The sequence below is a fragment of the Oculina patagonica genome, chromosome 3 (genome assembly GCF_052425735.1).
Source record: "Oculina patagonica isolate OP01 chromosome 3, crgOcupat, whole genome shotgun sequence".
In the NCBI taxonomy this organism is placed as follows: domain Eukaryota; kingdom Metazoa; phylum Cnidaria; class Anthozoa; order Scleractinia; family Oculinidae; genus Oculina; species Oculina patagonica.
This window is the reverse complement of record NC_135760.1, coordinates 19,966,440-19,994,028: the sequence shown is the minus strand read 5'-3', so window position 1 is coordinate 19,994,028 and position 27,589 is coordinate 19,966,440. Positions and strand designations below refer to the sequence as shown.

General features: G+C 39.7%; 2 protein-coding genes across 3 annotated transcripts; one reads left to right on the top strand and one right to left on the bottom strand.

Moving 5' to 3' along the window:
* LOC144645356 (galactose-3-O-sulfotransferase 2-like) lies at nt 1-25,816 on the bottom strand. Of its 2 annotated transcripts, none has more exons than XM_078504909.1 (2): nt 12,665-13,091; nt 1-2,232 (listed from the first exon to the last, which is right to left on the bottom strand). In XM_078504909.1, exons 1-2 carry the CDS (start codon nt 12,790-12,792, stop codon nt 1,062-1,064), a joined length of 1,299 nt encoding a protein of 432 aa, XP_078361035.1. In that variant the 5' UTR covers nt 12,793-13,091; the 3' UTR covers nt 1-1,061. The 2 variants fall into 2 exon arrangements, with proteins under 2 accessions (XP_078361035.1, XP_078361034.1); XM_078504908.1 differs by lacking the exon at nt 12,665-13,091 and adding an exon at nt 25,207-25,816 and having other exon boundaries at nt 523-2,232.
* Nucleotides 17,632-20,711, top strand: LOC144647040 (nucleoside hydrolase-like). The gene is made up of 2 exons (XM_078506784.1): nt 17,632-18,125; nt 19,939-20,711. The coding sequence occupies exons 1-2, from the start codon at nt 17,906-17,908 to the stop codon at nt 20,673-20,675; spliced, it is 957 nt and encodes a 318-aa protein (XP_078362910.1). The 5' UTR covers nt 17,632-17,905; the 3' UTR covers nt 20,676-20,711.
* Nucleotides 25,817-27,589: the final 1,773 nt, after the last annotated feature.

Sequence of the window (27,589 nt, the reverse complement as noted above, 5' to 3'; positions counted from 1 at the left end):
TCATATACAACGACTGTCTGCTAAGCTCAATAGTGCATTTATTACTGATGTTTACAAATTACTAATCTAATCGCCTTCGTCACTTAGGCAGCCCCGTTTAGACTCAAAGGCAAGTTTCAAACACAGTTTTAAACTGTCGTTAACACTATATAACTGGTGAAATATACACAACTTTTGCCAGAAATGACCACCGAGGAAAAGAAGGGGATGCAGGGGAAAGTCGAGTAAAATGCTTCCTTAAAATTGACTGGCTAATTCAGTGGCCAGGCGGGAGATAAGAGAGTCCACGAAAGGGAGAGTTCAGGGACTGTACTTGCGTTACGTGTGAACGTCAACTACAACTGCGAGTTTAAGATTTCCTTGGAAAATTGAACGCTATCTTTTACATATTTAGGTTGGGATAGCTCTGACACGTATAGACAGACTAAATGAATCTAGATTATCGCGGGCTTCAAGTTAATTCGAGGGCGGCGGAGCGTTTTGGAACGTGGGGGGGGGGGGGGGGCTAAGACTGTCCTAATTCTAAAAATACTTGGTAGGTTTTCATATTTAGAGCAACTTTTTTCCGTTCTGGCAACTTGTTTTATTTCTGAGCAGTTTCTAGACCGAAGATTTCCGAAGATTCTCTGATTGTTGTTCGAGGGCCATACGAACGTTTCCGATCGTTTTCGGACATTTCCGAAGATAAACAAAGTTTCTCGAAAACTTCCAACTGAGGAAGTTTCGAAGATATTTGAACTCACTCACAAGACAGAATATCTTGACAAACCAATTTTACGCTGCGCTCGCGATATTTTCGGCACCAAAACGTGGGGGGCTGAGCCCCCCCCCCGAAAAGAAAATCGTTTGAGGGGGGGGGGGAACTACAGCCCTCATCCCTGCTCCGCCGCCTATGTTATTTTTTTTTAATGGGTGCTGTCGTGGTTGCTTAAAATATCGGTCGTAGAAACAGTGTATCAGTTCTTTTATTTTCTTTGAGAAGTGTACGGTCTCCGTCGAGAAATGAGTCTTTTTTCAGGGGAGAAGGGAAACACTGGACCCTGACGAAATGAGCTATATAGCTAGTTAAAGATCGTCTGAAAATCTGTGTCATCAATTATTGGAGTTTTTACGGGTTTATACTGCAAATCCTTCGCCACATTCCAGCCAGTTTCTTTTTTAACACTGACCTCTTGATCCAGTCCAGCATTCCTTAATTTCTCTGTGCGTTTGTTTCTCAGGTATTCAAGGAAAGAGTTTTCGACCCTCACTAGATTTTCACACAGAACTTTTGAACTCGGCGTCAGATCATTTCTAAGTGAATAACCCTTCACAAATTTATCATGATAAGCGTGTTGAAGTCGTATTTCGTCAGTTAAACACAATTGCCTTATCTCCTTCTTCCTTCGACGAAAAGCAGAAATATCGTCATAAAAGCTAGGCCCTTCATTCTTGACTTTTCTCCAAAACGTTCTGTTAAAATGATTAAATAGCAACACGTCTGCCTTGTTCCAGCGTTTGATATTTTCTTGAACGCTCTCACTCAAACTTGCAGCCTTTTCCTTGTCAAGTCGCTCATTGAGTTTAACATACAGAATGTCTTCAATTTCCCAGCAAAGGAGCCGTTTCATTAACACTAGTGACTCATCAAAGTAATCCATTATCATAACCAAGTCAAACTCTTTGTCCAGAAAATGGATGTACTCGTTAACAGCGGTAAGATTTTGAAAATACTCGAAGCTTAAACCCAAATCGAACATCATAGGATTTCTTGCCAAATAAGTCATTAGATTCGGACGGGAATGGTTAAATAGCACGCCCTTTGTTAAAAATTTCCCCAAAGAGTCCATATTGTCTGCCAAACCGAACGATTTGCCAAGATGAGCAAAATTAAAAACAGATTCAAAGTTGTCCACGGGATTTCTGAGAATTGTTATATACTTGCTGGTTTTCTTTGGAAAAAGCCAGTTCATTGGTTTCTTGTTAAATCTTGCGTGACTGCACAATATGTTGGGTTCCTCGGCGAAAAATCGAAGAGGAGAGGTGATGTGAAATTTGTTTGGCCAGCCTAGAAGTGTTTGCCTTCCAAGAACAAACGTAAGGTTTCTGGAGTCTCCATAACGAAAGAAAATGTTGGCCATGGTACTCGAGCCGGTTTTATGCGTTTTAAGAAAAAGAATTTTTTGAACAGGAAAGCATTTTTCTTGCTTCGGCTGTGTTGGAAGTAGACTAATACTTGTGGCATTTTTGTTCCTGTAGAAGGAAAGAAAACTAGTTACCAAACTGTTTGTAAGATCAACATGTAAGATCTTAAATATGTATCTAGCCTGCGTGGCCGGCGTTCAAAGGGGAAGGAGAAGGGGAGTTCGAGCACTGAGCGCGAAGCGCGAGGTGCGAGGTTGTTCGAGCGCGAAGCGCGATCGGAGAAGGAGGGAGGGAAGACATATCTGACCTGATTTACCATGAGATTTTGTTTTGCAATATTTTTGACAAGAAGACAAGAAGAAAAGAAATAAGATAAGCAATTCAAGCGGTGAAGGGTTTTATTCCCCGCGAAAATCGGCACCGATCTGATTGGATAATTTTGACAGCCAGACAAAAATGAGAGGGCAAGCAGACGACTCGTACTTTAGGGGCGGTATGAAAAAAACAATGTCGTCATTGCAGGCGTTCCCCTCCCTCCTTCTCCGATGGCGCTTCGCGCTCTCTCCTCGCACCTCGCGCTTCGCGCTCGAACTCCCCTTCTCCTTCCCCTTTGAACGCCGGCCATGCAGGCTAATATGTATCTAGTGACGGATTGAAACGAAGGTCGCAAGTGAGCCTGGGATGGGAGCTAGTGACCTCAGTTACCAGTCTAGTCGTCCACTTGAATCTGATGCAAGTCCTCTGGTTCGTCGGTCAGCGGGGTGGCTGACACGCGCATGAGCATATCATCAGAATGATATGCTCCTGACGCGCAGGAGCCCATTTTCGTCCACAGCGCCCACGATCCTTCTGGTCTGCGCCAGGGATTGAGACCTCTGGCCGGCCCCAACACCAGAGTCCACGATTGGCGGATTCAAATCTGATTGGTTAAAAATACAGAACGAGTACTTTGCGCATGCTAACAGGTCTACATGGCGCAGACTAGAAGGAACGTGGAATCTGGGGACGAGAATGGCAGAGCCAAGAATTTTTTTTCTCCGTCGCCGTGCGTCGCGTCTCCTCGGGCGAGCTGGCTACTCACCTATTCGTCTAACCCCGAGAACAAATTAGGGACTTCACATAGTCTAGAGTTAATCAGGTAATAGATTTCCACCGCCTCTTCCCGTATCCTCCACAATAACAGCAACAACAGAAACTGTTTCAAACATACGTTATAGACCATCACGAGCATTAAAAATTTAATTTAAAAAAATCAACTTCAGAGCGCTGTGATTGCACCAGGAACTGAATAGGATAGCAAAACATGATGATGAGCATACCGCCAAAAGCGATTCCGTTTTCTCCGATTGTTGTTTCAGCCTTATAACCAGGCCCATCCTCTTCCCACACAAAAAGTGCTTTACTCAAGAACACATCCATACTCGTCCCTTTAGCCCTTTCGTTTCTCTTAGCCGGCTGGGCCTTTTAATAGCACGAGGAAACCAAGGGCTCTGGGGACACAGAATTTCCAGTCCTAGATTCTAGGACTTCCGGTCTTCATGTATGCAGTCATGACGTTTCAAAAGAATGTATGAGAGAGTCTTACGTTTTCGACTTCCCTTTAGAAATTCTTTGTTCCAAACAGCCAATCAAAAAAAATTAGAATTAATTCAAAAATCCTATGTCCCCAAAGCCTTTCGTTTTCTCGTGAGAAACAAAAGGGCTATTGGGACTAGAATGGAACACATCCATAATTCGAAGAAATTTTAGCATCCAGTGAAATTTCGAAGTTGCTGAACTTGCTAGCAGTGCCACAATGAACCAATACATGTAGTCATTCCGCGCGAACATCGGATGAGAGAAGAAAAAGGTTGTAATGGAAATAGAAAACCTCACCGTCATTTAAAGAAGCAACGTCACACAATTTTAAGTCATTTTTCTGGTTTCATCCAAATTGAAGAAAACCTCAAAATAATAGTTGTGTAATGTAGAAAAACAACAAAGGAGTAATAAGGGACGGACCATTATTTTCTTGGAGGGGGGGGATGAAAAATGTTCCTCTGCAAACTCTTTTTTTTTTAGTTTATGCACCTCTGCAAAAATTTTTTTTTTCGAAATTCTTACTAATTTTTGTTATACATATCGTGTTTGCAAACAATTTTTTTTGTCTTTCCAGGCCCTGCAAACAATTTTTTTCAATATTTTTCATCCCCCCCCCCCCCTCCAAAAAAATAATGGTCCGTCCCTAAAGACGCGAAAATAACCAAGGATGGTTTCGACTGACAAATATTTTAATCCGTACGAACGACAAACTTGAAAACACTTGCTATTTTTTTTCCTTGACGTGAAGTGGTTTGGGCAATAGAAAAGTTAAGCATGACGTTTATTTTTCCCGCAAACGGCAAAAATTCAACTTCTGCCGTCTACCGTTTGGCGATCGTATGCGAAAATGAGTAGTTTTGTGTTTGTCGTGAATGTGGGATTTTTTCCCTATTTTTATAAGAGATTAATTTTAGAATTCCATAAAAAAGGTAACAAAATGAAAGGCAAACTCGTGTTTGCCGTTTGCCGTATAACGTCATGCTTAATCCCTCTAATACCGTAGAATTCCGGTTATAAGCCCTGGGCTTATACAACTTCGTAAGGGTTTTTGTGTGGGCCTATAAGCGGAGGAGCTTATATTCGGGAGGGCTTATAAGCGGAAGAAAAAACAACGTTTCGAAACGAGCCTCGGGAGTATTGATCGAAATACGTTTTTAAGTTAAAAACGTACAAAAAGCATCATTTAAAATAAATAAATAAATAAATAAATAAATAAATAAATAAATAAATAAAGCCCTGTTCAATACTGTCATCCGGTAGAGGGGGGCTTATATCCGGGGGGGGGGGCTTATAACCGTATGTATTTTTTTGTTTCTAGGTTGATGGGCCTATAACCGGGGGGGGCTTATAAGCGGGGGGGGGCTTATAACCGGAATTTTACGGTATCGCATGACCGCAGCGGGACGCTAAAATCAAAGGAATGTGGGGACGAGGATGGCCGGATAAAGAGGTTATCCGATTTGTCTGTCTACCAAAAAAAACTCGTCGTAAAAATATTTAAAATATGTCACTAGAAAACCAGCAATCCTACTTCTATGTTATCCTGCAAGTGGAGTACTTTTCGATCTTTCCAAGACCAATCGAGAAATTTCCTGATTTTTCTACGGAAGATCGAACCAAGAGAAAATAAGGGTCCCCTTGTTTTCTCTTGATCGAACTCATGCTCACTGCAATCAATTGGCCGGAAGTTAAACCGAAGAATTTTCGCTTTTTAATACATCCAATCTCACATCGAGACAGACTAACTTCCGAGTTAGGATTTCGAGTTGGATTTCGAGTTGGATTTTCGAGTTGGATTTTCGAGTTGGATTTCGAGTTGGATTTTCGAGTTAGGATTTTCGAGTTGGATTTTCGAGTTAGGATTTCGAGTTGGATTCTCGAGTTAGAATTTCGAGTTGGATTTTCGAGTTGGATTTTCGGGCTAGGATTTTCGAGTCAGGATTTTTTTTGACAAAGCAAAACCATTACAATTATTAAAAGCTAACCGTAAACAGGCTAACCAGAGTACATAGTAGGCGAACCGAAGTGAATCCGGAGTGCATAGTAGGCTAACCGGCGTGTATAGTAGGCTAATAAGCAACTCGATAATCCAACTCGAAAATCCAACCCGAAATCCTACCTCGAAATCCAACTCGAAATCCTAACTCGGTAAATACTGAGGCAACCTCCAAATTGGATAACTGTAATTGGACACCTACTATACGCCATTCGCGCGTCAATCACGCGCATATAAATGTGTTCTTTCTTGCTGTTTTCCCACTGTTTGTACAACCAATTGAATTGACCTATGACTTTTTTTTACAAAAAAGGTTCTCAAAGACTTCCTAACCTCGAATTTTGTTATTTATACGATTAATTAGTAATTGGACTTCGTGTCGTACAATTCAGAGAGTAGTCGTGCTCGTAATTTCAAATCGGCCTCTCGCTGCGCGCTCAGCCGATTTTGAAATTACTCGCCCGATTACTCTCTGAGTTGTACTCCACTCACCACCAGTCCAATTACTATTACTTACTTTATTTTTTTCTCAGCGCGCAAGCGGGAAAGATGAACCGAATCCTGCAATCTGATTGGTTCTGGTAGCGGGCGGAATTTTCCGATCCTGACCGCGGTCAACGGAACGGGATGCAGTTCCGCTCAGTTCCGCGCGAAATCATTTTGCAGCGAGAGACGAACGAACTCATGAAAGTTTTGCTCTGCAAAATCGAAATAACTGTTCATCAACCGTTGCAAATTTGAAAGGACTAAAAAGCAGTGAAAATAAGGGCCTCAAAGTTCTTCAAAAGGCGAGTATTATAATTATTTCTTTCTCAACAAAATCGAGTTGTAGTTTACCGTTCTTAGATTGCCGTCGCGTTGTTTGTGCGTTTTGCAATGATTTTCACGCCATTGCGGTAAAATTTACGCGGTTTATAGACTCTATCTAAACTGCCTTGTTTATCTATCAAGCTTTGCTAAAACAGAACACTATTTGCCATCATTCAAGGAAATGAGATCCTTTGATTAAAAACGGACAATTTAATTCTCACAATATTGTGCCGTACGTAGACGCTACGCATTTCATTTAGTTTGGCACTGTTTATCAGAATAAAATTGTGCTGGGAAACAGTTTTTTTCCAATACGGACCTCCCGGCCGCCAAATAACATATATTTATTCGCTTGGCATTGCACATACTTCCCGCATTTTTACTTCCCGCATTTTTACGCTTTTGACACATTTTATTTTACTTTACATTTAAGCATAGGCCCACGCGGAATATTTTCAATCCCTGATGATGCCGTGCATCGGCGAAAGCTAGCATTTTTAGCTTAACGATTTTTACAGTAGTTTTAGGCGATATTTGAACTTTTTTATTTATCTTACAGGATATACCTTATTTCTAGCTTTCAGCTCCAGTATTTTTATATTAAGCAAAAATCAATCCCGCTAGGAATGTGCTGTTTCTAGGAACTTTTATTCTGGAGCAAGCTTTGCTCAGTGTTCTCACGTACCTTAATAGCTTATTTGACGACTGTCAGCTGTCAGTAATTTCGTGCTTATTCTTCGTTGCTGCAAATTTTCAATTTGTAATATTATGTTCTCTCATTCAAATGTTTCGTACCGTTACGTTTTTTCTTCTAAAATTTGTGTGATAAGACATATTTTTTGTGTTATTTTTAAATGTAGAAAACTCTACCTTCCCTCGAGAAACGCATGTGCTGCTTTTAGGTAATATTTTAGCGCTAGAAATACCTGCTCAGTGATGGAGAAACACCACTAGGCATGCGCTGTTTCTTGGCAACATTCTGGCGCTAGCAAGTTCTGCTCAGTGTTCTTACGTACCTTAATTGCTTATTTGACGACTGTCAGCTGTCAGTAATTTCGTGCTTATTCTTCGTTGCTGCAAATTTTCAATTTGTAATATTATGTTCTCTCATTCAAATGTTTCGTACCGTTACGTTTTTTCTTCTAAAATTTGCGTGATAAAAAATAATTTTTGTGTTATTTTTAAATGTAGAAAACTCTACCTTCCCTCGAGAAACGCATGTGTGGCTTTTAGGTCATATTTTAGCGCTAGAAATATCTGCTCAGTGATAGAGAAACACCACTAGGCATGCGCTGTTTCTTGGCAACATTCTGGCGCTAGCAAGTTCTGCTCAGTGTTCTCACGTACCTTAATAGCTCATTTGACGAATGTCAACTGCCAGTAATTTCGTGCGTATTCCTCGTTGCTGCAAATTTTCAATTTCTTACATCCTGTTTTCTCACTAAAATATTTCGTACCGTCACGTTTTTTCTTCTTTGTAACTTAAGACTTATCTAAAGCATCGTGAACTAAAATTTATCTGAATAAATTTAACTGAGATACGAAGCGCGCGCTGATTGGTCGAAAACCTAATATGTAACTACGCTCTACGTCGCGTAAGGACGAAGAATTGCTTAGCATTAGTTTAATGTTTTATTTTACCTTATCAGTTGACAAGAAACAGAAGATATGATTCTCATGAACGATGGAAATGCAAACTTACTAAGATGACTACAACGAATTTTCCAGCCCGCCATAGTTAATTAAAATAGAGCAAAGGACCTTCAGGGAAAAAACCGAAAACAGCTAGCAAGCTCTGCTCAGTGATAGTGAGTTAGAGACACGCCACTAGGCATGCGCTGTTTCTAGGCAACATCTGGCGCTAGCAAGTTCTGCTCAGTGATCGCACGTACCTTAATAACTCATTTGACGAATGTCAGCTATCAGTAATTTTCTATTTTCTCATCAAAATATTTCATTCCGTCACGTTTTTATTCTTTGTAACTTACGACTTATCTAAAGAATCGGGAACTAAAATTTATCTGATAAGAAATAATTTTTAGGTATTTTGAATAAAGTAAACTCTGCCTTCCCTGAAGAAACGCCATTTGGCATATGCTGTTTCTAGGCAAACGTTTGGCGCTAGAAACCTCTGCTCAATGATCGCGTTTACCTTTATGGCTCATTTGTCAACTGTTAGCCGTCAGCTGTCATTTTTCAGTCTGTGAAATTTGTAAACTTGCAAAGTTTTCGTGCATTTACTCTCGCGAATTAAGAATGACTCCGGCCAATTTCCTTGTGAAAGTACTTTTAAAACATTGAACAAATTTTCTGCTTTTAACCGATTGTCATTTTCCTTTCCTTTCATTTGACTATTATAGCTTATTACTTTTTAAAATTTTTTGTCGTGTTGATCAGTAAAATTCTAAGCGTGGAGCTGAACCTGTGTCTTATTCTTTCAGCCGCTTTGATTTTCTGACCGAGTCATTCGATGAGTGTGTTGAGAATAACGACCAATAACCAAGTAGTTGATCTCGAAATTTTAACAAGATTTCTATTTCTTCGAGAAACGTTTTCTATAGTTTAGTATTCCATAAATGCAATAGACCGCACTTTCCAGGGGTTTACTGGCGTAATAAAACCACTTGGGATGTTGGAAGAATACTCTAAAAGCATGTAAATCACTCGCCTAACGCTCCTCATTTACCAGCCTCCTTCGTAGACGTTATTTGGGCTCGTCACGCGTTTCTGTCCCACGAACGTCTGCTTAACCGAGCTACCAATTCTGTTCGTCGGTGGTTTGCCTCTGTTATGAAAAAACCAATCAGCACCCGTCTATCGTATAACAGAAATTCGTGGGGAAGAAACGCGTGACGAGCCCAAAGAACGTCTGCGAAGGAGGCTAATGATTTACAAGCTTAACCTCAAAAATTTGGCTTCCGTCCCAAGCTGTCTACAACTTCAGCTCTCGCCAGTTTTGCAGATGATGTCCTATTGCATATGGAGAGTGGAGAGCTATACGGTGCAATGTTCTTAGATTTGACCAAGGCATTTGATACCGATGACCATAACATCTTAAGAAAGAGTAACATATACTCCTACAATACTCGCAATAAAGGAATTATAAAGCTCCCCAAAATCAAATACAATTGGGGAAAACATCGTTCGCGGTACCACTGTTTCAAAGACTTTAATGTGTTATAGAGAACTGTAAGAAACTCAGCAAGTTTGCCAATTTTTTAAAAGTGTCTTTTTTCTGCTTTTTATAATTAAGTATTTTTAATCCTTGTAGTGTATATGTTGCAAATATTTATATATTTCGGTTTTAGCTCTTATTTATTGATTTTAATTGTATCATTATATAATATATATCTAGTGTTAAGACCTCTACGTAAACCACTTTTAGTGATGGAGCTTCCTAATAAAAGATTGTTATTATTAAGCTTTTCTCGTGTTCTCCTAATCCAGTCACTGAATTCTCTTCCAACATCCCGCGTGGTTTTATTACGCCAGTAAACCCTTAGAAAGTGCGGTCTCTTGCTTAAAGAAATAATGTTTAGGCTTTTTAATGTAGAAAACTCTCCGCTTGGCTTACAAGTGAGGTTTCTAGACAATTTTATTCCAGCGCTAGCAAGCTCTGCTCAGTGATAGAGAAACGCCACTAGGCATGCGCTGTTTCTAGGCAACAATCTGGCGCTAGAAAGTTCTGCTCAGTTATCGCACGTACCTTAATAACTTATTTGACGAATGTCAGCTGTCAGTAATTTTCTATTTTCTCATTAAAATATTTCATTCCGTCACGTTTTTATTCTTTGTAACTTACGACTTATCTAAAGAATCGGGAACTAAAATTTATCTGATAAGAAATAATTTTTAGGTATTTTAAATAAAGAAAACTCTGCCTTCCCTGAAGAAACGCCATTTGGCATATGCTGTTTCTAGGCAAACTTTTGGCGCTAGAAACCTCTGCTCAATGATCGCGTTTACCTTTATGCCTCATTTGTCAATTGTTAGCCGTCAGCTGTCATTTTTGTTTTCTAATTGGCTTATTAGAACCCCTTGAAAGAGAAAACGTCTAAGATCGTATCCCATTCTCAACAGAGAACCAACTGCTAACGGAGATCTGACTTGACGCAGAAGAAGTTCATCAAAGAAGTGCAGTGCAGTAAGTTATGTCTTTTATCGTGTTTATAAGACTCTTTCCTCCGCAGAGGCCTCTCTCTTTTTTCGTAAGGGCTGAGAATTAGGCAGGAGTTAAATTGAGCGCGCGGAGCCTGGGGATATAACGGCTGTATAAACCAATGCCAAACACCTGCCAAACACGAGGAAGTGGACGCATTCCACACAACCAATTTTTACGAAAGTATAAATTACCAACTTATGAGTCGATAACAGCTTATATGTATCACAATACCTGAAATGTTTGTTGAAAGCCTTAATTCTTTGTATTTTTTTAGAAGGTGGATAATGTTTTAATAAAAGAGAAACAGGGAAGTTACCTACCCTTTGGCCGTTTTTCGATGATTTTCATAGTGTGAATGTTAACTCGTTTTTCACACGTATGTGGATAAAAACAGAAAGTTTTATCACAGGTATCGGAGAAAACTGCGTTGGCTCAAGTGTCGATAGTCATGGGTTACAATTGTTACTGTTGTTAGTTAATTAATGTGTTCAAAATGAGAAAGTGAAGTTTCTGACGGTGCTATTGTCCGCGGATCATCAATCGTTAAGGTCTGAAGCAAAAGCATTGATAAAAAATTTGTTCAATTAATAACAAAACTTAATCCCGCTTTTTGATCCCAATTTCTTTTAAACTGGTACTAGTTCTCAAGGATTTCTTCTTTTCGTGGGGAAGGTTGCAGATCGAGACATTTTGCTTTGGAAACTCAAGGTGTTACGTTGCTATGAATTTCAACCTCCCCATGAAAAGAACTCTGTTAATATTCATACAGGTACCAATATTTTCTTTTTTAATTTGGATTTTGGTTAACGCCAGAGTCTAGCTAATGGGTTGCACATTATATAACGAAACATGCTACAAACGGTTTTTCAATGTTATCAAATACCTACATTATAAGCTATAAAAATACAAAACGATGTTTTACACTTAAGTACGAGGAAATGTATTTCTTATACAGCCATTATCTTTTATGGTTGATTATGATTTTTTGACGTCAAGTGTCTTACAATATGCATCAGATGTATTTAGTTTACGCGCGCACGGACTAAAATTAATAAGCATCAACATTTCATCTTGGATCAATTTGATGACGCGAAGATGAAAAGGGGAATGAAAATTGATAAAGATCTGTAACGAGATAGACTAACTCCCGAAAATCCAACTCGAAATCCTAACTCGAAATCCAACTCGAAATCCAACTCAAAAATCCAACTCGAAATCCAACTCGACCTCACGAGTTTTCACAGTTCTGAAAGTCTAACATGACCGCAGCGGGACGCTAAAATCAAAGGAATCTGGGGACGAGGATGGCCGGATAAAGAGGTCATCCGATTTGTCTGTCTACCAAAAAAAAATTCGTTGTAAAAATATTTAAAATATGTCACTAGAAAATCAGCAATCCTACTACTATGTTATCCTGCAAGTGGAGTACTTTTCGATCTTTCCAAGACCAATCGAGAACTTTCCTGACTTTTCTACGGAAGATCGAACCAAGAGAAAATAAGGGTCCCTTGTTTCCTCTTGATCGAACTCATGCTCACTACAATCGATTGGCCGGAAGTTAATCCGAAGAATTTTCGCTTTTTAATACATCCAATCCCACATCCAATATTGCTTTTAAACTACCACCTAACTACGAATTCTCGAAATTTACCTTGAATATATAACATCAATGAATCATTCTACTGAAATTACGTCTACCGATCGCCACAGACAAAGTGTTTTTATAACATCAATGTTGTCAACGAATAATATCCCTAAGTTCGAAATGGATAATGACAGAAATACCAGAATCGAAGATTTAGCGCTAGATTATTAAACTGCGCCTTTTCTACAGATTCATTTCGTCGGGTGATAGCAAATTTGTGCTCAACATACATAGATAGAACGAACATTTCCAGTTTATAAACATGTGATCTGTGAGTAAGTCGTTTCAATACGGATCTATATCTTTCAACATCTCGGTTGAAATCCAGAAAACATGTTTTACTTACGTGATGCCACGAGCCACTCGCCGAAATCCATGCTTGTTCACAACGAAAACATACAACAAACAAATCACACAAAACAACACGATCAGACAAAGGAGACGCTTGGAAAAGCTGCCATGGAAAATACTCATCCTAAAAACATACAATCCAATGACTTCAATGCACTTTTGTCCGTTTAGGCGAAAAGCTGCTGGAAATCGAGCCTGACGCGCCAGACGCTAGCCGCAGGAGCGAAAATGTCAACACAGCAGGACTCAGATGACAGCAATGTCACGACAACACATTTCTTTTCGGATTTTAAAAATCTAGTCTCAACCTGTGACCTCTACGTGAGCTTCGGAAATCAGCCAAAATGACCCTAAATAATTTTTTAAAGTATTTTCCTTCATACCCAGAAGATTTTTGTTCGTTTTTCGATCTTTCAGGACCAACGAAGTCAAAATGTCCCCGAGGATGCGAGGAGGGCAAAATATAAAATCAGCGCGCAACGTCCGTTGGGTCGGTGTGGATCGGTTTGTTGGTGAAAATGCCCAACTACCGTCCAACCGTACACCTTGAGTTTGAAGTAATCCTAAAGGCCTTGGCTACTATATAAGAATGTCTTTCACCCGGAATGGAACAAAGGGCAGAAGTAGGCAAAAGTTTTTGACGGTCTGAATTAACCGGTGAAAATGTAGCCTCCCACGCAGTCGTTCTTAGGGGCGATCGCGTTACACTCCTCCACCCCTATGTCACTTCCAGGGCCGGAGTGAACGCTCTGCTAGCGTCTTGTTTAAAGCAACGTTTTGGATTTTTGGGAGCAACTTTCGAGCAACTCTTTGGATTGTGAGCAACTTTTGAGCAACATTTCAAGAAATTTTAAGCAATTTTGGGGGGAAATTTCGATTATCTTTGAGACAGCCCTAATAAAGCTATCCACTTGCTATCAACCAGCGTCTTCCTGCCATACGGTACGCGCTAGCAAAATTCAAATTAACCAATCAGAGGCCGTTTGCGGGGAAAAACTGAGTTTTCCTACGTCACTTTCGTTTTACGCTCTCTGATTGGTTGTGGTGAACGAGAAAAAACAGAGAAATTACATGAAGTGAGGCGCGAAAAATGTTCAACATGGCTAGCAGTCGAAGTGGTGGTTTCTGTTGTCGTTCCTTTTTTTATTTTACTGAGTTCACAGTCTTTTTCAACGAAGTGCAGCGACTGATTTTAGTTAGTGTGCGATGCTGTTTGTGTCTGATTTGCTGGAAGGGCGATCGCTGGGTGAAATTCATGTTGCTTTTGAAGACTCCGACGCTATGGTCGATTGGACTCGACATCGAGGATTCAAGCACATTTCATCGAGGAAGCGAAAATCATTCCCTTTCTCCTTCAACTCATTTAAAAGTTTGATCTCCTGTTTATATGTACGCCTCTCTAACCAGCGTTGAGTAGAGTGCTACTGTGGAGATTGTTCATTTCGCAGCTGTAGTTCAGGTCATGGATAGTAAATTAAAAGGACATGCTGAAGTCTGGATTTTCAAGGTTTAAGGGCCTTCGCTAGATTTGGATGCCTTTCAAACCGTTGTAGCATTTCGGGTAGACTGGTCTTGTCAGGTAGAAAATGTAGTGTAGAAACTTTGTTTTGTGTGACTTGTAAAGTGGTATCTTGAGTGTATTAAATTATTACGGAATTACAAAATCTGTGTTGTTTTTGTGAATGTAAACTTAAGGTCGCGGGGGATATATACAGCATGAATAAATTCATGAAGCGAAATTTTGCTTGACCTGCATCTTTTAAAACGCTTATTCCTCGGCTGTTATGAATGCGATTAAGCTCAAATTTTACAGAGACATAAAGAAATGTTAAAAGATTATGTATGTCATCTTTTATTTGGTAGATTGTACCTACGGCGATGTTATAGCCACGATACTGCCAAATTGAGAAGAACTTGATTTCGTGGCAGAGTTTGTAGAACGAGTAGGAGACAGCACACTGTGATCTTGTCAAAAACTAATCAGTCAATATCTCTAGAGTGTCATAACAGAAGCGGATTTTTTAATTTAAAGTTTTCCAGCAAGTTATGGCGGTTTAAATGCGCAAATTTTAATTGAATGCCTTCTACCTCTTTCTAAAAGCGCTCTTTTAAAATTCCGCCTCTGTTATGACACACTACAGTATTCCTAGTTTACCTCTCTGCAGTGGCAGCTCATGAAGTTCTATATCCGCGCTAAGTTCTCTGCCACAAAATTGTCGGAAAAGTCCAAACTTTGAGATTTCCGAAGATGTCCCGATCAAAAAACGGTTTCAAAATGGTAATTATGGTAATTATATTCCACGCTTTTATGATGAGAACAATGCGTTTTCAAAGAGACAAACAATTCCAGACGCAAACACATCAAATCACGCGCGCGTGCTCGTATTTTTTATGCAAATATCTCGTCGTAAAGTTCTCGATGTCAGTCGTTGAACTTCGTGCATAGGCTTTAAATAAATGCATAACGATGAGCCTAAGGTGTCCCCCGCGACCTTAAGGTCGCGCAGGACCCTTGCTCATTAATATATTCATTAGCCAAATTTCTTGTTGGAGTGCTGTCTTGTAAAGCTTTAATTCACTACATTTTGAATATCGATTCCTCTAAAATTTAATAAGCATACTCAGGGATGATGGAATTACATCATGATTGTCCTTTCACTGAGAGATGACCGTTGTCTGTGATGTTACAAGCCCTTCAAAGTTTAACTGAAGATAATGCGATTTTGTGTCCAAGTTTTCAGCTAGCACAGCGCACCAAATTAAATGATTATATAGCCTAGTGATAAATCGTAACTTCTTTTGTGTTCCCACTAGAACGAAATTTTCGATTTCAAAAACTGCTACAAGTTAATGGCTTCTAAGAGAGTAAAATGTGAAATCTAAACTTTGAAACATGCTATCTTCATTTTGAGAAGGAAATTTAAAAATTCGCTCTAGCCAGAACACAATAGAGTACACCAAGTTTATGTTCCTCGCGAATCAACTCTTGAAATTCTATATCGGCGGAGAAAACTTGGACACAAAATTGCAGGTTTTGAGGCTTCCGAAGACCTTCCGAGTCGATGTTTACAACAACGTGTGCTTTATTTAAAGCTGTGAATCTAATTATGATAATTCGCTATGTTCCAGCGCACGGGATGCGAGGCTGAGAACAATACCGTGTAATTACTTTACAAAGAACTCTGAGAAAAAATTTTTTTATGAATATTTCGTTTGTTGTCGGTTTCAGTCGTCGCAGTTCGTGCATACTCTTTAAATAAATACATACATAATGATTTCAAGGGTCCTGCGCGACCTTAAGCTTATAAGTTAAGCTTATGTATTATTGAAATCCTAACTTTAGGAAATAATAAATCTTTTAGAGTGAAATTTAAAGAGTGAAATTAGAGTGAAATTTTTAAATCAACTTTTCAATTGTTGAATTTCAACTAGAGTCAGGCTTCTCCAATTTAAGGATTGCAATAATTTTTCTGTGAACTGCTATGTTTTGTCTCATTTTATTTGGCAAGAGCTTTTAATTTTGTGTAGGACTATAAAGATTCATTCTCATTAAATACTAGGAAGTCCTTATTAAAGGACTGTTAAATTTAAGTATAAAATTAATATCACTTCAATTTTAATACTTAAGAGTTGACTATAATAATTTGAATTTTGTCTTTCAGGGTTTGTTTTGTTTGATTCTATCTTTAGAATTAGATTTTCAGGCGTGTTAAGACCCTAATACAAACCAAAAAAGTTTTCTTCTTTTAAAATGGATACCACCTTGTGAATATCCTTTTTTTAAAATAAGAATAGCCTTGCCATTATCCTTGTAAAGGATGTAATCCAGTTGCCAAAAAGCTTAAAATAATGATTTCAGAATTTGTAGTTCTGTAAGTTGATAGTGGCTACTTATGTGACTTCAGAAACCCTTATGTGAAGAGCTGTTAACAATGATTGATTCTGAGATTTAATGTGTCAATATTTTAGTGCTTATTTTCTTGGTTAATAGATTATGACCACTTCAGTGCTACTTTATCAGAAACAATTGCAATATTTTGGAGTTGTAACTGATTAGTACTGTTTAAACACTGCTGATCACTGAATTTTATCTCCAGGATTTTATCTTAGTTAAAAAAGCAAAAAGCTCTCCTTGCTATTGCACAGACCCTGGCCCCTTCAGTTGATAGTACGCCATAAATTTTATTTTTAAACGGTATTAATATTTTTTATCAAGGTGTTCTGATACATTAAGGAAACAGCCACTGTTTAAGGTCTATTCATTTTCTTACCTTAGGATTAAACTGGTTTTGACTAATACTGACAGAGGCTGCCTAATCATATTAGTTGACTTTATAATTATAGCACATATTGAAAGCTGTAGATCTTTCAGTAGAAGTTAGTTTTATATTTCAAAATAAAATATATTTATTTTCACTTCATTTTTTCTTCAGTTGCCCTGCTTGCTAAAGAGTTATTGTCACGCCGAATTTGAACATCGTTTGAAGTCGTTTATTTTTAGATCGATATCTTCATGGATGTACATTTTAGTGATTTCTAGCGGACGAGCAGCGGTTGAAAAATGACAATTGCAAAATAAAAGATGCCGGGCAGCCGACGACGCGCTTACCAACAAACTTTTTCGCTGTAAGTTTTTTAACGTTTTGGGATGCGAATCATCAAATGAAACTCAATATCAGTGAGACTAGTTCCAAGGCGGTAGGAAAAAGGTTCGTGTTGGGCTTTATTTTTATTAACTTTGGGAAAATACAGCTTTCGACCAATCGAGTGGAGAAAAACAATGGCAAATCGACATATATTTCATTTAGTCGACAGTGAAGTGTCACTTCATGTTTAAAACGATGACGTAGGAAAACTCAGTTTTGCCCGCCGCTCGTATTGCAGGCTCAACCTCCGTATGGCAGGTCTTCGGCGATTTACGGTTACCCTTTGAACAGCTTGGCTAAGTGTCAGAAAGTAAGAATACATTTTGTTGTCGTCGTTGTCGATGTTGTTACTCAACCTCGTTCCCAGGGCTTTTCCCTTGCCCTGCGAACGAGGTTGGTTGTTACTAGCAAGAATGGGCCCGCCCCATTTGAGTCGATCGAAGGCAAGCAGATGTACCACCGACCCCTCCCCTCATCTCCCGTTTCTTCTTTCTTTCGCAATGCACCGCTGACCAGCTTGCAGCGGGTGAGACAAATTACTGATCATTCCATCCTTTCTTGTAGCGAAGCTGGTGAAGGAAGTTGAAATCATGGCAAAGACAAAGTTGATTATTGATTGCGATGCTGGCATCGATGATGCACAAGCCATTCTTCTTGCTTTGTCAGCAGAAGATGTCGAAGTTGTTGCGATCACTTGCGTAGCAGGCAATACTCCTCTGGACAAAGTTTGTGTCAACGTTCTCAAAGTCCTGGAGTTGTGCGATAGAACAGATATTCCTGTCTTCAAAGGAGCAGCCGGCCCATTGCTAGGTAAGAAATGGCGGTGTTATTATTATGTTTCATTAACCTAATCAGCTACTCTTGGATCTGGGCTGTTTTATCCTCTTAATCTGAGAGCTAAGTTTCTTTGATCCGGCCACAGGCAGACCACCCTATGTGTTCGTAGTTAATTATTGTTGTTGACATGAGACGAACAAAAGAAATTTTGAAATCTATAAGGGCTACTGAAATAAAGCTCTTAAAATTAAATATCTAAACTACATTTCGCTCTAAATATCTCAATGAAGTTTAGTGAAACGTTTATCGACTCAATTGTTGCAATTCTTCGCCTGCGCGGGCCGTTTTAAGCGCCTTTTTAACTGATTTAGCCGGCCGAAGGTCGGTAATAGAGAAAGAGGAGACAAGGCTTGCAAGTCGGCGGCCGACAGCAGCGACCTCCTCCACTTCAAACCGGAAATAACGCCAAACTTCTGAAAATCTCACCTATCTGACGACGGCTATCGATCAGTGAGTTGTTGCTCTATCTCTTTCGAATTTGAACTTCATCCCTCCAACAATTTCCGAGAAAATCCACGCTGAAATCATGCATACGGCTTGCTGACTATGATCGGTGCTCAACTCAGCGACCAGAGAAATAACATCATCGGCCGGCCGTTTCAAATTCACCAATCAGGTTTTGAGCCGCGGCGGGCTGCCGCGAAATGCCAAGCACTGATTGGTGAATTTGAAACGGCCGGCCGATGATGTTATTTCTCTGGTCGCTGAGTTGAGCACCGATCATAGTCAGCAAGCCGTATGCATGATTTCAGCGTGGATTTTCTCGGAAATTGTTGGAGGGATGAAGTTCAAATTCAAGGAAGAGATAGAGCAACAACTCACCGATCGATAGCCGTCGTCAGACAGGTGAGATTTTCAGAAGTTTGGTGTTAATTCCGGTTTGAAGTGGAGGAGGTCGCTGCTGTCGGCCGCCGACTTGCAAGCCTTGTCTCCTCTTTCTCTATTACCCACCTTCGGCCGGCTAAATCAGTTAAAAAGGCGCTTAAAACGGCCCACGCAGGCGAAGAATTGCAACAATTGAGTCGATAAACGTTTCACTAAACTTCATTGAGATATTTAGAGCGAAATGTAGTTTAGATATTTAATTTCCAAAGCTTTATTTCAGTAGCTCTTATAGATTTCAAAATTTCTTTTGTTCGTCTCATGTCAACAACAATAATTAACTACGAACACATAGGGTGGTCTGCCTGTGATCCGGCTACGTACTTTTAGTTTCGTAATGCCTTGGTATTTATTCCGGGGGGGGGGGGAAGGTATTCAGGTATATTTTGGGTGGTTATGTGTCGCCCTGGTCTCCAAAGTAGCACCCTGTTTTAGAAGGAATTTGCATTCAAAATGATACTCCATTCTAGAAAAAGGTCAATTTTTTAACACCCCATTTTGGCTGCTGATAATTTAAACTTTTGTCCATTCGAAATATCATGCTCGTTCTAGAAATTGTCTCTAAAAATATGGATTCTAGATTGGGAGCCCAAAATTACGACCCTATTGGGCAGTACATGCTGTTATAGGAATTTTGTGGGTGTATACCTGGGGTATTTATATCCCTTAGATATTGCTTCTCCTGAGGTTAACCCAAGGCCAACCACCGGAAGGGTGGATTTGATGGTGTAAATATTTCCTTGCCCCTCGGGAAAATCCTCAAGATTGCACTATCACTGTATATTACTATTAAAAGCCCACCCCAAGGGGAGCCAGTGATATGTGCAAACATGCATGAGAACTCGCTTCCCATGCCTGTCTGTCAATTGTTGATATTAATTTGCACAATTTTGTCAATTGACAGGTGATTTAAAGGACTCTGCATCCTATTTTCATGGTGTGGATGGCATGGGTGATGTTGAAGACATTCCACACCCAGATATGTCATTACTGAAGTCAGAACATGCTGTAAATGCTCTGATCAGGCTTGTTGACCAACATGCTGGTGAAATCACCTTGGTTCCTATTGGTCCGTTGACTAATATTGCACTTGCCTGCCGACTTGATCCAAACATTGCTTCCAAGTTAAAAAATGTTGTCATCATGGGAGGCAACTATGAAGCGAAAGGCAACACCTCAGTGAGCGCTGAATTTAATTTCCATTTTGATGTAGAAGCTGCCCATGTCGTATTGAATCAGCTGACCTGTCCAGTTTCCATGGTAACATGGGAATTTTCCCTGAACCATGCTTTCCCTTGGGAGTTTTATGATCACTACTGTGGACAAGGAACAAAGAAGTCAGATTTTGCCCAGAAGATTTCAAACATCAGTAGCACATTTTACAAGAAAAAACGGACTCACTCACATTTTGGTGAAGGTTACACCTGCTGTGATCCTCTCGCCGTGGCAGTAGCTGTCCAACCAGAGATTGTAACAAAGGAGACAAGTGTGTATGCTACAATAGAGCTTCATGGGCATTTAACTCAAGGTCAAATGGTAGTGGATTGGAGAGGACATCTTGGACAGAAACCCAACGTCAAGATTGTACAAGAAGTCAATTTGGAAGCTCACAAGGCATTGATGATGAAGTCCGTTCAATAAAAAACTGAAACAGCTAGGCTTAACTTACTGTATTGGTAAGAAGAGTGTTTCATCCTCAGAAACCCAGGGGAAGTTAGTCAGGAAGGAACAAAGTAAACTGGGCAGAAATTGTAGCAATTGTAGCAACAAATCAACAACCTTTATGCCTCATTTGTCAACTGTTAGCCGTCAGCTGTCATTTTTCAGTCTGTGAAATTTGTAAACTTGCAAAGTTTTCGTGCATTCACTCTCGCGAATTAAGAATGACTCCGGCCAATTTCCTCGTGAAAGTACTTTTAAAACATTGAACAAATTTTCTGCTTTTAACCGATTGTCATTTTCCTTTCCTTTCATTTGACTATTATAGCTTATTACTTTTTAAAATTTTTTGCCGTGTTGATCAGTAAAATTCTAAGCGTGGAGCTGAACCTGTGTCTTATTCTTTCAGCCGCTTTGATTTTCTGACCGAGTCATTCGATGAGTGTGTTGAGAATAACGACCAATAACCAAGTAGTTGATCTCGAAATTTTAACAAGATTTATATTTCTTCGAACAACGTTTTCTATAGTTTAGTATTCCATAAATGCAATAGACCGCACTTTCCAGGGGTTTACTGGCGTAATAAAACCACTTGGAATGTTGGAAGAATAGTCTAAAAGCATGTAAATCACTCGCCTAACGCTCCTCATTTACCAGCCTCCTTCGCAGACGTTATTTGGGCTCGTCACGCGTTTCTGTCTCACGAACGTCTGCTTAACCGAGCTACCAATTCTGTTCGTCGGTGGTTTGCCTCTGTTATGAAAAAAACAATCAGCACCCGTCTATCGTATAACAGAAGTTCGTGGGGAAGAAACGCGTGACGAGCCCAAAGAACGTCTGCGAAGGAGGCTAATGATTTACAAGCTTAACCTCAAAAATTTGGCTTCCGTCCCAAGCTGTCTACAACTTCAGCTCTCACCAGTTTTGCAGATGATGTCCTATTGCATATGGAGAGTGGAGAGCTATGCGGTGCAGTGTTCTTAGATTCGACCAAGGCATTTGATACCGATGACCATAACATCTTAAGAAAGAGTAACATATACTCCTACAATACTCGCAATAAAGGAATTATAAAGCTCCCCAAAATCAAATACAATTGGGGAAAACATCGTTCGCGGTACCACTGTTTCAAAGACTTTAATTAACAATTAGACTACAAGCCCGAGTTTTCTATGAGCAAATAGTCAACGAGGCGCAGCCGAGTTGACTATCGCTCATAGAAAACGAGGGCGAGTAGTCTAATTGTTTTAGTAGAAACTCTAAAGGATTTCAGTCCAAAACCTACAATATTGTGCACTTTGAAGACAAAAATCAATAAAATTTACCGCTTAAAGAGCTACGCGAGCGCGCGACTGTTTTCTATCGGCGAATAGAAATCAGTGGGAGAACCAATCAGATTCGCGGATTTCCAATAGAACACAGCCGAGTTTCTACTAATGTGTTATAGAGAACTGTAAGAAACTCAGCAAGTTTGCCAATTTTTTAAAAGTGTCTTTTTTCTGCTTTTTATAATTAAGTATTTTTAATCCTTGTAGTGTATATGTTGCAAATATTTATATATTTCGGTTTTAGCTCTTATTTATTGATTTTAATTGTATCATTATATAATATATATCTAGTGTTAAGACCTTTACGTAAACCACTTTTAGTGATGGAGCTTCCTAATAAAAGATTGTTATTATTAAGCTTTTCTCGTGTTCTCCTAATCCAGTCACTGAATTCTCTTCCAACATCCCGCGTGGTTTTATTACGCCAGTAAACCCTTAGAAAGTGCGGTCTCTTGCTTAAAGAAATAATGTTTAGGCTTTTTAATGTAGAAAACTCTCCGCTTGGCTTACAAGTGAGGTTTCTAGACAATTTTATTCCAGCGCTAGCAAGCTCTGCTCAGTGATAGAGAAACGCCACTAGGCATGCGCTGTTTCTAGGCAACAATCTGGCGCTAGAAAGTTCTGCTCAGTGATCGCACGTACCTTAATAACTTATTTGACGAATGTCAGCTGTCAGTAATTTTCTATTTTCTCATTAAAATATTTCATTCCGTCACGTTTTTATTCTTTGTAACTTACGACTTATCTAAAGAATCGGGAACTAAAATTTATCTGATAAGAAATAATTTTTAGGTATTTTGAATAAAGAAAACTCTGCCTTCCCTGAAGAAACGCCATTTGGCATATGCTGTTTCTAGGCAAACTTTTGGCGCTAGAAACCTCTGCTCAATGATCGCGTTTACCTTTATGCCTCATTTGTCAATTGTTAGCCGTCAGCTGTCATTTTTGTTTTCTAATTGGCTTATTAGAACCCCTTAAAAGAGAAAACGTCTAAGATCGTATCCCATTCTCAACAGAGAACCAACTGCTAACGGAGATCTGACTTGACGCAGAAGAAGTTCATCAAAGAAGTGCAGTGCAGTAAGTTATGTCTTTTATCGTGTTTATAAGACTCTTTCCTCCGCAGAGGCCTCTCTCTTTTTTCGTAAGGGCTGAGAATTAGGCAGGAGTTAAATTGAGCGCGCGGAGCCTGGGGATATAACGGCTGTATAAACCAATGCCAAACACCTGCCAAACACGAGGAAGTGGACGCATTCCACACAACCAATTTTTACGAAAGTATAAATTACCAACTTATGAGTCGATAACAGCTTATATGTATCACAATACCTGAAATGTTTGTTGAAAGCCTTAATTCTTTGTATTTTTTTAGAAGGTGGATAATGTTTTAATAAAAGAGAAACAGGGAAGTTACCTACCCTTTGGCCGTTTTTCGATGATTTTCATAGTGTGAATGTTAACTCGTTTTTCACACGTATGTGGATAAAAACAGAAAGTTTTATCACAGGTATCGGAGAAAACTGCGTTGGCTCAAGTGTCGATAGTCATGGGTTACAATTGTTACTGTTGTTAGTTAATTAATGTGTTCAAAATGAGAAAGTGAAGTTTCTGACGGTGCTATTGTCCGCGGATCATCAATCGTTAAGGTCTGAAGCAAAAGCATTGATAAAATATTTGTTTAATTAATAACAAAACTTAATCCCGCTTTTTGATCCCAATTTCTTTTAAACTGGTACCAGTTCTCAAGGATTTCTTGTTTTTGTGGGGAAGGTTGCAGATCGAGACATTTTGCTTTGGAAACTCAAGGTGTTACGTTGCTATGAATTGCAACCTCCCCATGAAAAAAAAACTCTGTTAATATTCATACAGGTACCACTATTCTTTTTTTTTTTTTTTGGATTTTGGTTAACGCCAGAGTCTAGCTAATGGGTTGCACATTATATAACGAAACATGCTACAAACGGTTTTGCAATGTTATCAAATACCTACATTATAAGCTATAAAAATACAAAACGATGTTTTACACTTAAGTACGAGGAAATGTATTTCTTATACAGCCATTATTTTTTATGGTTGATTATGATTTTTTGACGTCAAGTGCCTTACAATATGCATCAGATGTATTTAGTTTACGCGCGCACGGACTAAAGTTAATAAGCATCGACATTTCGGTGTTGTACTACAACACCGAAAATATTAAAGAACATTTTTCATCTTGGATCAATTTGATGACGCGAAGATGAAAAGGGGAATGAAAATTGATAGAGATCTGTAACGAGACAGACTAACTCCCGAAAATCCAACTCGAAATCCTATTTCGAAATCCAACTCGAAATTTTAACTCGAAATCCATCTCGAAATCCTAGCTCGAAAATCCAACTCGAAATCCTAACTCGCAAATTCAACTCGAAATCCAACTCGAAATCCTAACTCGAAATCCAACTCGAAATACAACTCAAAAATCCAACTCGAAATCCAACTCGACCTCACGAGTTTTCACAGTTCTGAAAGTCTAGCATGACCGCAGCGGGACGCTAAAATCAAAGGAATCTGGGGACGAGGATGGCCGGATAAAGAGGTCATCCGATTTGTCTGTCTACCAAAAAAAACTCGTTGTAAAAATATTTAAAATATGTCACTAGAAAACCAGCAATTCTACTACTATGTTATCCTGCAAGTGGAGTACTTTTCGATCTTTCCAAGGCCAATCGAGAAATTTCCTGATTTTTCTACGGAAGATCGAACCAAGAGAAAATAAGGGTCCCCTTGTTTTCTCTTGATCGAATTCATGCTCACTGCAATCAATTGGCCGGAAGTTAAACCGAAGAATTTTCGCTTTTTAATACATCCAATCCCACATCCAATATTGCTTTTAAACTTCCACCTAACTACGAATTCTCGAAATTTACCTTGAATATATAACATTAATGTTGTCAACGAATAATATCCCTAAGTTCGAAATGGATAACTCAGAAATACCAGAATCGAAGATTTAGCGCCAGATTATTAAACTGCGCCTTTTCTACAGATTCATTTCGTCGGGTGATAGCAAATTTGTGCTCAACATACATAGACAGAACGAACATTTCCAGTTTATAAACATGTGATCTGTGAGTAAGTCGCTTCAATACGGATCTATATCTTTCAACATCTCGGTTGAAATCCAGAAAAAATGTTTTACTTACGTGATGCCATTAGCTATCCGCCGAAATCCATGCTTGTTCACAACGTATACATACAACAAACAAATCACACAAAACAACACGATAAGACAAAGGAGACGCTTGGAAAAGCTGCCATGGAAAATACTCATCCTAAAAACATACAATTCAGCTTCAATGCGCATTTGTCATTTTGCCGAAGAGCGGCTCAGTGGAAATCGAGCCAGACGCTAGCCACAGGAGCGGAAATGTCAACACAACAGGACTCAGATGACCGCAATATCACGATAACACATTTCTTTTCGGATTAAATGATCTTATCTGAACTTGTGACCTGTACCGGGGCATCGGAAATCGGCCAAAATGGCCCTAAATTTCGTTCATACCCAGAAGATTTTCGTTCGTTTTTAATCTTTCAAGACCAGCGAAGTCAAAATTTCCACGAGGTCGGTGTGGCTGGGAACTGACAATCAGTCTGCAGACTCACACCTGTTCCAGGCGTTTGGTTAGTTAGGGGCCATGTTGGGTAACAGCTAGTCCAGTCCCTGGACTCTCCTTATTAAATACATACGGGCTGAAACCAGGAAGAAGAGAGATTCCAGGATAACTTGAATGTGCATGATCAAGACGAAACCAATCAATTGCCGATATCAAGGGCCTGGGTTCAGCCCAGGGCGCTAAAAAGGAACCCTTCCTTTTTAGCGCCCTGGTTCAGCCCACAGACTAGACTAGGTACCAGCGTGAAGAACGGCACGTGAAAAAAAAAAAAAAAAAAAAAAAAAAAAAAAACGAGGGTGAGTCGAATAGACGCGACCCTCACTTTTTTCTCGCTAATTTTAAAAATGCCCAACTAACCGTACGCCTGGAACTTGGGCTAATCCTAAAAGCCTTCGCTAATGTGTAAGAATGCATGTCCTTTACCCAGAATGGAACAAAGTGCAGAAGGCTGAAGTTTCTGACGGTGTGTAAAAGCTGGCGAAATCGAAAATCAGTCTGCGTTTGCGGCTAGAGGGGAAGGGAGAGGGGTTGCTCTCAAACGCCGACCCCTGTACGTCTGTTTATGTAGAAAAAGCTGCGCTATTTTTTTTAACCGGACTTTTTTTAACTGTTGTCTCTGTTGTGTTGTTGAAGGAAGCCAAAACTGACACCCCCAAGCTACATCCTTTCATGCAGCACGTGCACCCCACGGCCATGCCCTGCATGGGAACAACGTGTATGGGACTCTTGGGGGCAGGAGAGAAAGACCCTGGGAACGAGGTTGGCGTTCTTGGTTTTAAAAACGAGGGAGGCATCTGAGGTGGGGGATGCAGGAAAACAGCTTTCATTGTACAGAGAGAAACAAAAGATTGAAATCGCCGCCCAGTGCACAGGGTCTGGAAAGGGGTCCTCATCCCGCATTCCGCTCCTTTTTCACGCAAATCCCGTAGCCCGCACTTTTTCCATCGCTTTCCCGAATCCCGTTATTTCTTTCCTCAAAAATACATTAAAAGACTATTTTCTGCAAAAGCTAATAAAATATAATGTAAAATGTAGATATTGTTGTGCATCCTGCATCTTCAGGAAAAAGGTTTCAACGCCATTGCTTGTCTGTTGCACTCTAGCCTCGTGACCTCGAGGTTTCCTTTGAGTTCTTTACCCCTTGCGATTTTTCTAACCCAGGGGAGCTTTTTAAGCGATTCTGGAATCTGTAGAGCTTTTTGTGTTTCATTGTCGCTTTGCGGAACATTGAATTCTTTTTTGTGGATCGCCACGGTACTTCTGGTGTTAGAAGCCTTGTCTGTGGTCACAAGAAAGAACGACCCCAAACTCTGATGTCTTTTTCAAGGAAGCGGAGCTGGCATCACTATTTGCCATGTCTAGCAGTTAACCTGTTGAAACCATCCCCTCGACATTACAATAAATGTGAAAAGCTTGAGCATCGAGTCAATAAATTGTATGCTGTTAGACCATCTGCACTTTCCTGGCATCTGGTTGTAACAAAATACTCTCTGCTGTGTGCCCATCTGAAGCTAACTTAGTATAGTTTTAAAGAGACACAACTTAGCAATAGCCTGGTTGGTTTTCTTTAGCTTTCGCTGCTTAAATATTTATTTGGGTCGTGACGATTTCCCAAATTCCCGACAGACAAATCCCGTATCCCGAGCCCAAATTTTGGCGAATCCCGCTTCCCCGGGGAGCAGTCAAATCCCGCACTGTATATTTTGTTCAAATCCCGGATCCGGAAAATACCCTTCCAGATCCTGGCAGAAAGGTTAAGTGCTTTTATGTGTGCATGTAAGTCGTCTTATATTTCAATTGCCTAGAACATCTAGTTTCGATACAACATCTAGTTAGCCCGATTGTTCAATGGCCGAATAACACTATCCACTTGCTATCAACAGGGCGGGGGATAAGTCACCCACGTCGC

Coding starts and splice junctions, on each gene's coding strand:
- LOC144647040 (XM_078506784.1), top strand. CDS start 17,906: ATGGCAAAGACAAAGTTGATTATTGATTGCGATGCTGGCATCGATGAT. Junction 18,126..19,938: donor AGCAGCCGGCCCATTGCTAG/GTAAGAAATGGC, acceptor GTCAATTGACAG/GTGATTTAAAGGACTCTGCA.
- LOC144645356 (XM_078504908.1), bottom strand. CDS start 25,367: ATGCGCATTGAAGCTGAATTGTATGTTTTTAGGATGAGTATTTTCCAT. Junction 2,233..25,206: donor CGGATAGCTAATGGCATCAC/GTAAGTAAAACA, acceptor TTCCTTCTACAG/GAACAAAAATGCCACAAGTA.